The sequence below is a fragment of the Magnolia sinica genome, chromosome 2 (assembly GCF_029962835.1).
Source record: "Magnolia sinica isolate HGM2019 chromosome 2, MsV1, whole genome shotgun sequence".
NCBI lineage: Eukaryota > Viridiplantae > Streptophyta > Magnoliopsida > Magnoliales > Magnoliaceae > Magnolia > Magnolia sinica.
In genome coordinates, this window is record NC_080574.1 from 127,362,133 (window position 1) to 127,372,855 (window position 10,723).

The 10,723-nt window shown below is 41.5% G+C and overlaps 1 protein-coding gene across 2 annotated transcripts; it reads right to left on the reverse strand.

Annotated features, from left to right (window-relative positions):
- Positions 1-2,522: 2,522 nt before the first annotated feature.
- Positions 2,523-8,872, reverse strand: LOC131237590 (reticulon-like protein B9). Of its 2 annotated transcripts, none has more exons than XM_058235442.1 (5): positions 8,714-8,872; positions 5,369-5,549; positions 4,111-4,249; positions 3,542-3,611; positions 2,523-2,873 (listed from the first exon to the last, which is right to left on the reverse strand). In XM_058235442.1, the coding sequence occupies exons 1-5, from the start codon at positions 8,820-8,822 to the stop codon at positions 2,704-2,706; spliced, it is 669 nt and encodes a 222-aa protein (XP_058091425.1). In that variant the 5' UTR covers positions 8,823-8,872; the 3' UTR covers positions 2,523-2,703. The 2 variants fall into 2 exon arrangements, with proteins under 2 accessions (XP_058091425.1, XP_058091424.1); XM_058235441.1 differs by having other exon boundaries at positions 4,111-4,252.
- Between the last annotated feature and the right edge of the window lie 1,851 nt (positions 8,873-10,723).

Genomic DNA, 10,723 nt, shown 5'->3' on the forward strand with positions numbered 1-10,723 from the left:
AGCTCAAGTGGATCTTTGTAGGGATTGAACTCCTACCATCGAAAAGTTTTTGTGGGCCACACAAGTTTTAGATCAATATGATTTTTTTTTCCCTTTATCTAGGTCTATGTGATATTATGAATGGGTTGGATGGAAAATAAATATCATGGTGGGCCCTACAAAGGTTTCAACGTTTCAACAGTTGTCTTTCAATTCCTGCCGCTTGTGGTCTGCTTGAGCTTTAGATCTTTCTCAATATTTTTATCATTCCTTAATATAATCTCCCAAATTGGATAGACGGCATGGATAAAACACATACATCATTGTGGGCCCCACAGAGCCCTGCCTAGACCGAGTCCGTCCTGGTGCTGGGCAGGACGCAATCCGCGTCTTATGCCCCGATGCCCCAAAGTCCAATCCCATGCTTCACGTGGGTCCCTATTCTCTAACTTTGCTCTCTCTGACAACTCAACAAATGACGTATAGGACCACCAAAATTAAGAGTCCCGCGGCCGACCAAACCCTAGTCAACATTTGACAAAGATGAGTGGCATCAGCCGACCATCCATCTCCCTTAGTGCTCCATCAAAGAAAGTAGATACACAAAAGAGAAATGCTAAGTACACACCCTTCAGGTCACACGTGCGAAAAATAAACATATCAAAAATCAGAACCGTTCATCTTTCATTCCCAGATGATTAAATTATAATTCTAAAAAATAAGCTCTATTTGATCATGAATCGGTACACAAATTTCAAAATCAAATGAACGGGAAAGAAAAATTCACCAATGGCTCCAACTGCTTTTATGATTCTAGCATAATCGAATATCTTCTTGGCATAATTTTTATAGATTATTATTTAGGCACTATGGATTGCCTGGTGAACGGATCGGATCTTGCACACGTGCTCACTATCTCACGTGTGAAGCTGAGTGCAATAAGCATTTCTCTACATCGAAAGTAGAGAGAGAGAGAGAGAGGAGATCATGTCTGGTGGAAGAGAATTGAGTTAGGATAAGAAGGGTAGGAGGGGTAGAGAGTGTATGTGTGTTTGGGATGACCCAAAATTCAATATAAAAAGATTGCAATCTTCTCTTGTCAATTGAGAGAGAGAGAGAGAGAGAGAGAGAGAGAGAGAGAGAGAGAGAGAGAGAGATGGTTAGAGAATTGAAAGAAGTGGTGGGGGAAGGAAATGGGATTGGTGTTGCTCTTATCTTATGGGTCTCGCTAGTAGTCACCCTTTCTATCATGTGTGTCATCATCCTCTTCTCATGTGCTGATGGAGCCAAAGACAAAGTCTCAGCCACAGATCACACCGTCTATGGAAGCGGTTGTGCTGCCGAGTGTGGAGCCGCTTGCGGGGCCTGAATTTCACCTTCTCTCTCTAACAGTAATTAGCCCAAAAGGCAGTAAAGCCAATCAAAGGATTTACGACACCAACAACGACGGACTGATGTTTTGAGATAATTGTAGCTCATAAGTTTTGATTTTTTTCGTACTTCTTGCATGAGATGTTCAACAAATATCATCTTTTAAGTATACAAGAATCCGGAGAATTTTGCGTAAACGAAGTGCCACTGTCAGTTCGCTTCTAGTAATTAGCTTTGTTAACCAATAAGCTCATGTAAGTTTTCTTTTAATACTTCCTTTCATGGATTAGTAATCTCTCTCTCTCAAAGATAGTTGCAAATGATAAGGTATTCTGGAAAAATGGAACCGAATTTCAATTTAGATTTTAAATTTTTATTTTTTATTTTTCATTTTTTATTTTTTATTTTTTATTTTTTATTTATTTTTTTTTTTTTTAAGCATTAGGGGGGTGTTTGGTTGCACCAAATTTCATGAAATATTTCATGAAATTTGGTTCAACCAAACACACCCTAACAAATTGTGTTAACAAGGTTCTAAAGTGCAGAGTCACACATGAGAACCTATCAAAGTCTGTGGAACATCTGAGTGGTTCAAAAGGTGGGCCCTATGATTCATTGATCACGTTGGTAGCACGCTTAATCTGGACCATTGGCGAGCCTTTTTAACTGTCTGTTCCTTTTCATATAGGGGTTGCTCACCTGATGGGTGGACCAGCCTGAATTTTACATGTGAACCTCTTTGCAATGGGGTCCACCTTACACACTGTTCGCATATCCCGCACGCTTGTCAGTTTGGCACATTTGTGCATCCAGAAGGTCCATTGGTGGCTGGCAAACTTCCTGAATTGCAATCAGATGGACCCCATCCGTGAATAAATGATATGGATGGAGTAAAAAAAATCTCATCCCTACATTTTGGAAATGATTAGATGGGGCCCATTTTGGAATAACTGCATTGGATGGTGTAGAAACTTTCAATCTATCAGGTTTTTCTATTGTTGTTACAGAAGAAATGATCCAATGCTTGCCTCCCACATTGAGTGATCAATGTACAAGATTCATTATCACCATCCAATCTCGCGGGCCCCACATCTCATCATCGCCCGATTGTGATCATGTAAAGAACAATTCCATTTGTAAATTTCCAACAAAATCACAAAAGAGTCCAACCATTAGAAAATGAAATTACCATTAATATGAACATGAAAACAAAGCATAAATCATGAGATTTGTAATTTACAAATGCATCAGCAAATTATTCACATACAATGTAGCCTTGTTGTGGTCATTTTGATTTATTTTTTCCCCAAATGTATCAGCAAATCATCTATAGACAATGTAGCTTTGTCGCGGTCACTTGGATTTCTTCTGCTTGACGGGTCCCCTCGGAATCTTGTCAAGAACCTTGGAATCGAATTTCCTATACAATTTCATCATATCACGAGTTCCCCTACCAGCAAGTTCATCCACCTCTTCCTCATACCTTTCATATAAAACTGGAAGTGTTTGGATGCACACGAATCCTATTTCCACATTCAACGACAACGTTAATTCAATGCGGTAGATCTAGTATAAAATAATCACTTCATTAATCCATGTTCCTATTGCCTTCTGAACATGAATCAACCGTCTTCTACAAGTCGAAGCAGGCATGGCTCACTTGTCATCAGTTCTGGGTCTTGATCAGACAGTGATAGGATTCATCTGTAGCGAAACTTTAGTACAGGTGAACATGAATATCCCATCACTTGCAAGAAATCAAATGTGCTTTGATGATGACCAGGTTCACCTATAGCAAAAATTAACTACTGGACATGATTCCATCACCTCCTAAAATATCAGAACAAGTGGGCCCACTTCCATTTGGATCGCGCTAGTGATGAGCTTCACCAACAGTGAAATCTTGTTGTGGGAGAGTATGATCACTGTCTAAGCACAATCCTGGCATTTCTTAAAAGGCCAATGCAAGTGGGGCCCACTTCGCATTGCCATTGGAACATTGATCAGACAATTATAAGAATCACCCATAGTGAAGATACCACTCTGGGTGTTTTTTTTTTTTTTTTTTTTTAAATGAAGATGAGAGAGTTAGGGTTTTTGAGCTGGTGAGAAAATACTCTGGGTGTTTCACACTAGATAATTTCCTTTGATATGAAGGAAAAGAAGGCAAGAAAAGAAGATTACAACGTACCAAAATACAGGAGATTCAGAAAGCTGACATAGCTTCCTATCACCGATAACATCCACAATGAAGCAATTGTCTGGAAATAAAAAATAAAAAAAATAATGATATATACCTGTGGATTAGATATGCCAATAGGCACCGCCCGTTAACCACCCTACTGTGAGAGTGGAAACTGTGGATCCTCAAGGGGCCGGGCCTGTATCATGAATTTGTTGGGTGGGGCTGCCAAGCTGGCCCAATAGAAAGTTTTGATTTTTGATGGGCCTTGGCTGAGGCCCGTTTACATGCGAGAGAGATTGGGCTGTCAATGGCTAGGCCTGAGTCTGCCAACCCACTTTTGCACAAGATCTGGGCTCTACATTAAGTGGGTCCCACCATCATTGATATAAGACGAAAATGCCCTTGAAATCTAAATGGTTCCTTTAATATACGGGCTTAAATATGAGGGCCAGACCCTGCTCATGGGCCTAATATTCATTCCAAGCCCAGTTTTAAGTGGGCCAGACCCGACCCGCAGACTAGCCTGGCCACTGATAGCCGTACAAAAAAGGAGGGAAAAGTTGAGATTGAAATACCATAAGTAAGAGTTTGAGGTCTTTTCCACAAGCAACGTCGTAGAGGATAGACATGAATGCACTGAGCTTGGAATGGAAGGTCAATGCCACATCTCTGATTACTGCCTCAGACAAGATCGTCTCTGGGATCTTTGGAGGACTTCTGATCACACAAATCAACGGCTACATTCACACCAGGCTCATAGGAAAATCGACTAAAAGAATTGCTAACTAGCTGATTCGTCAGGTGGGTCCCACTCATAAAAAAAATCTGGTCCACTAATCAGGCTGGTATGCTCAACTAACCGTCCATTTCTTTTCTTTCTTTTTTAAAAATTTATTTTGGACACCTGTGGGCCAGTGGAGCAACCACATCTTTTGGGAATCGGATTTCATTGTGTAGAACACAGAACCGTGGTTGGTATTGTGTCCACGTGGCAAAGTTCTGTGGGACCCACCATGGTGTATGTGTTATATCCACGCTGTCCATCCATTTACCCAGATCATTTTAGGGTAGCCAAAAAATGAGGCAGATTCAAAGCTAAGGCGGACCACACCTACCATTGAAAACTTCTCATGAGATATAGTAGTTTTGGATCAAGCTGATATTTGTGTTTTCCCTTCCTCCAGGCCAACCTGACCTTATGAACAGGTTAGATGGCCAATAAACGTGATGGTGGACCCTAGGAAGGTTTGAAGGGTGAGAATCATTGTCCTCACTGCTTTCAGTGGTGTGGTCCACTTGAGCTTTAGATCTGCCTCATTTTTGGACTCATGCCTATAATGATATGGAAAAATGGATGGACGGTGAGGATATAACATATACATCACGGTGGGTCTATAGAACTTTGCCCCATCAACACACTACTGACCTGGGTGGTGTGTTCAACAATACGCAATCCGAGTCCCATCTTTTGGGCTAGAGCATGTTCATGGAGGGCCCCACCTGATGAATGGCATGGATCTTGTACAATATTCCACATTAGAGGGCTTCACCCATATCAAGATGGGGTCGACCCATCCAGTCTATTCAGCTATAGTGAACATTAAGAAGACTATGTACATATGGTAGGGCCCACCATGCCCACAGTACAAAACCCAACAAATTGGACAATATCCTTTTATGAATGTGTACCATCAATCCCTTCTAAAATTCAACCATCCGTTTAGTGACTATTAATCAGACAACTAGGACTAACTAATCTGTGTGGTTCCTCTATCTTGAGAAGTTGATAGTCAGGCCCACCTGAAACATACATTGATGTGGAGAAAAACATACCGATTGAGGAGAGTGGCACCGTTGGTCCAAATGAAAACTGCGAGCATGGTGGTGATGGAGAGGTGACAAAGAAGGGTCAGGAAATGGTACTCCACGATCTCAAAAAGGAACCATATTGCAGTGGATGCAGCCAAGATCGCAGCTGAAAAGTGCTTGTTCCTCCATAGGATCACATTAGCCACTGTACAACAACAATCACACGGTTCAGATTCAAATTCAATGTAAAATACAAGTCTGATATGCACCACGGGCTACAATAGATTAACCACCAGAGCCGCATGATGCAGAGATGGAAAGCGGCGTACAAGAGGAATAGTATAGACATGCAACAGCACGACCCAAAACCCCGTCTCGGGACGCGGATTGCGTCCTACCCCCGGACGGTAATCCGTCCGGGCAGGGCTCTGTGGGGTCCACTGTGATGTAAGTGTTTTATCCACGCCGTTCATCTCTTTTCTTGTATCATTTTAAGGTACATGTGTTAAATCGAAGCAGGTATATAGCTCCAGTGGACCACACCGGAGGAAGCTGCGGTGATTATGACACCCACCGTTGAAACCTTTCTAAGGGCCACCGTGATGTTTTTTAATCATCCAACCTATTAATAAGGTCATGTAGGCGGGGATGAAGTACAAAAACAAATATTAGCTTGATCCGAAACTTCTCCAGCTCCCAAGAAGTTTTTAATGGTGGACATTAAATCCTCACTTTGTGGTCCACTTAAGCCCTGTACCTTGTTCGGTGTTTATCTCATACCTTAAAATGATCTAAGAAAAGAGATGAACGGCTTGGATAAAACACTTACATCACGGTGGGCCCCACAGAGCCCTGCTCGGACGTATTACCATCCGGGCAGAGCTCTATGGGGCCCACTGTGATGTAAGTGTTTTATCTACGCCGTTCATCTCTTTTCTCGTATCATTTTAAGGTACTTAAATAAAATTGAAGCAGGTATATAGCTCTAGTGGACCACACCGGACAAAGCTACAATGATAATGATACCCACCGTTGAAACTTTTCTAAGGGCCACCGTGATGTTTTTTAATCATCCAACCTATTAATAAGGTCATGTAGGCGTGGATGAAGTGAAAAAACAAATATTAGCTTGATCCGAAACTTCTCCAACTCCCAGGAAGATTTTAATGGTGGACATTAAATCCTCACTTTGTGGTCCACTTAAGCCCGGTACCTTGCTCAGTGTTTGTCTCAACACTTACATCACGGTGGGCCCCACAGAGCCCTGCCCGGACGGATTACCGTCCGGCCGAGGGTAGGACGCACTCTGCGTCCACCGTCTTGGTATATTAACTAACGGTAACAGTCGTAACCGTAGCCGAAACTACCGTTATAAACAAAAGAGTCGTAATGGTGCCGCCGTAGCTGCATGTAAGGTTCCGTAAGAGTCTTATAGCGGTCCAAAAATAGTTGTCTTTGCCAAAAAAAAATGGTAATAATAATTGATTAATAATTCATGATGGTCCATATTATACTGGTAACAGTGGTGGCCATTACAGTTACTGTTACCGTTATAGAATACCATACACCTTAAATGTGTCAACTTGGTACATGTGTTGAAGATCGGGCCTTTCATCATATTAATGACTATAGTTTTATCTTCCTTATCTCAGGCCAATCCACTCATTAGATGGGCCAAAAGTATACTTGTATTTCAAATATGGACCATAACAGTAAGGTGGCTGTTACTGTCACCATTATCGACATGAAATACCTTGCACCTCATGTGCCAACTTGGTACATGTGTGAAAGATTCAGGCCTTTCATCATATATATAGATGACCATAATTTTATCTTCCCTATCCCAAAATTGGGCCAATCCATTGATCAGACGGGCCAAAACTATACTTGTATGTCAAACATGGACCATAACATTGGGTGGCCGTTACAGTTATTGTTACCGATATGGAATACCTTGCACCCCATATGTGCCAACTTGGTATATGTATGGAAGATCCAAGCCTTTCATCATATAGATGACCACGGTTTTATCTTCCCTATCCTAAAATCAAGCCAATCCACTCATCAGATAGGCCATAAGTATACTTGTATGTCAAACATGAACTACAACATTGGGGTAGCCATTACGGTTACTGTTACTGTATGGAATACCTTGCACCTCATACATGCCAACTTAGTACATGTGTGGAAGATCTGGGCCTTTCATCATAAAGATGACCACCATATTATCCTCCCTATCCCAAAATCAAGCCAATCCACTCATCAGACGGGGCAAAAGTATAATCATATGTCAAATATGGACCGAAACAGTGGGGTGGCCATAATGGCCACCATTACCGATATAGAATACCTTACACCCCATATGTGCCAACTTAGTACATGTGTGGAAGATCTAGGCCTTTCATCATATAGATTACCACGGTTTTATCTTCCCTATCCCAAAATCAGGCCAATCCACTCATCAGACGGGCCAAAAGTTTACTTGTATGTAAAACATGGGTTGCAACAATAGGGTGGCCGTTACGGTCACCGGGCACCGTTACCAATATAGAATACCTCGCACCTCATACATGCCAACTTAGTACATGTGCGGAAGATCTGGGCCTTTCATCATAAAGATGACCACCGTATTATCCTCCCTATCCCAAAATCAAGCCAATCCACTCATCAGACGGGCCAAAAGTATAATCATATGTCAAATATGGACCGAAACAGTGGGGTGGCTATTATGACCACCGTTACCGATATAGAATACCTTACATCCCATATGTGCCAACTTAGTACATGTGTGGAAGATCTAGGCCTTTCATCATATAGATTACCACGGTTTTATCTTCCCTATCCCAAAATCAGGCCAATCTACTCATCAGACGGGCCAAAAGTATACTTGTATGTAAAACATGGGCCGCAACAATAACGTGGCCGTTACGGTCACCATTACCAATATAGAATACCTCGCACCCCATTCATGCCAATTTAGTACATGTGTGGAAGCTCTGGGCCTTTCATTGTATAGATTACCACAGCTTTATCTTCCCTATTCCAAAATCAGGCCAATCCACTCATCAGATGCGTCAAAAGTATACTTGTATGTCGAACATGGACCACCATTTACCATTTTATCAACCATCCAGTATACATTTACATTGAACATGGACCGGTAGTTATCATTTTTTCAACCGTCCATTCATGTAGCCAACAGACGAGTGAACCAGCCTGATGAACGGACCGGATTTCATATACATGTTTGCTTTGGAATGGGCATATGCAAGGAGCATTCCTCTTCATACCATGGCTATGGTCATGTAGGCTTAGTGCGTGGGGCCCACATGGTGCAAGTTAGAAAGATATTGGGGTGTATGATAGTACCTTTTCCTCCTCCTAGAACGGTGTGTAGTGGCCGCTTGCGGCCGAAGAGCTTGACACGGGACGACGATTGTGGCTTGTCATCGGAGTCGGAGGAGGAATCGGTCGGCATGGTCTGAAGGTGATGATGGGGTTTGGTGTTTGTTTTAACGGTCGAGACTGGTTGGATTTTATAAGGGATTGAGGTTCTAAGCTTAGTTGCCAAGAAAAGGTAAGAATATGAAGAAAGGGATGACTTCGGCCTAGCCCAGGTGGGCGACGCATGTGTAAAACTAAAGATTGCTTGTCATGGTTGCCTTTATAGAGATTTTTTAAAATCTTATTGGAGAAGTACTACTGCTACGTGATTCTCTGGACACGTGTCTGAGATCTGGACCAATCATCAGGTGGAATCCAACTTTGAGGATTTTCGGCCTGAAAATCAAGAGGGGACACTCATCAGGTGGGCCACTTAAGGATGGTTGGAAGAAGATGGCATATGGTGAACAGTCATTATTGATCTAGATGGATTACTCATTGGATGATAGGGATTGATCATTCGATGTTCGAGATGTTTGGGGCCCACCTGTTAAGGTTGAGTGGAATACAAATCATCCTCTTTATTTCACTGGACATCTCAAGATCATTGTAAGGGGACATTTGAGAGCCTGGATTTGGGAGAGTGTAGTTGAGGTGATTCACATCAAATACACTGGAAGGTTTTTTTATTTTTATTTTTAACCACAGCAAAACAATGTAACTTTGTTTTATATGACTTCTGATTAACATTGATTTGCAAGCAATTGTACTGTATCTTATTTTTCTACCCATGCATTTCAATTATAGGCTGTGAAACACATTCATATGCATTTTAATGTACTTCGATTGGAGGATGTTGCCCAGCACATTCACATGCATTTTAATATATTTCAATTATAGGTTGTTAAACATAATAGAGTAATTTCAATTTACAAGAATTCCATAGTGATTGCTAATGCATATCAAATACACACTTTGTTGACACTCGATTTGGTTTCTATAAGGTGTAGTGTGTGCGGGCATGCCAAAATTAATATAACGGCTCGGTTTAAACCGATCAACTTTGACCCCAAGTGTTGAAATAAGCATATACTTTCAATAAGAACGTATGTGACCAAATTTCAAGAAGATTGGTCACCTACTCGGCACTTGCAAGATTTTGTAATGATCCGGTGATAATCAAAAGGTGGAGCTCTTCCTCCAAAAGTGAGTTGCACTTTGCCTTTAAGAAGAAATGATTTTTCAGTATACTAATGCAATCAGATAAAAGGAAAAACTCACAATCCGTCGCTAGAAGCGACCGCAAGAATGCGTCTCTTGAATAAATGCTTGATATTGGATAAAAGATAAATCCAACATATGAGCATAGATTTGGATTATAATTAAAACTATAGGTAAGAATTACTGCTACTAGATTATCACTACTCATAAGAAAAACTGAGATAAAAGATACATTTGTTTTGATTTGATTATCATGTGTTGGATTGAAGATGATTTTTTCTTCTTAGATCATCTGCTATTTATAAAGTTCTACTACATAGCTTATTCTTCTAGATCCTTCTTTCATTACTCATGCGGTTAGAGTAGACGAAAAGTGTAACACCCTGAAAATCGGGGGTCGCGCTTACGCTCGACTCCCGAGTTCCCGAGATCCACTTTTAACCGATTTCATTAATGCGTTTAGTCAGGTTTAGTTGCGCAGCTTGGAAGTTCCTGGAGCATGAAACATAACCACCAGTCTACTTCTATGAGCGAAAAACATACATACCTTCATATACATGTCCAAAAGTACAAAAGGGGCGCATATGACGCTATTCAACAATATCTCAAAAGAATAGCAAATTCAAAGGAATAGGACTGAGCCTCCTGCTCAGTGACCCAATCCCGCCAATCAAGCTGGCAGAGAACCCTCCATCAGCTGGAAGTACGATAGCTCGTCCTCCTTGTCCAGGCTCGTCTCGCCAGGTTCCTCCAGTCCCGAGCCACCTGCATCTA

Coding starts and splice junctions, on each gene's coding strand:
- LOC131237590 (XM_058235441.1), bottom strand. CDS start 8,822: ATGCCGACCGATTCCTCCTCCGACTCCGATGACAAGCCACAATCGTCG. Junction 4,253..5,368: donor GGTGCCACTCTCCTCAATCG/GTATGTTTTTCT, acceptor TTGTGTGATCAG/AAGTCCTCCAAAGATCCCAG. Junction 2,874..3,541: donor TCTGAATCTCCTGTATTTTG/GTACGTTGTAAT, acceptor ATGTGGAAATAG/GATTCGTGTGCATCCAAACA.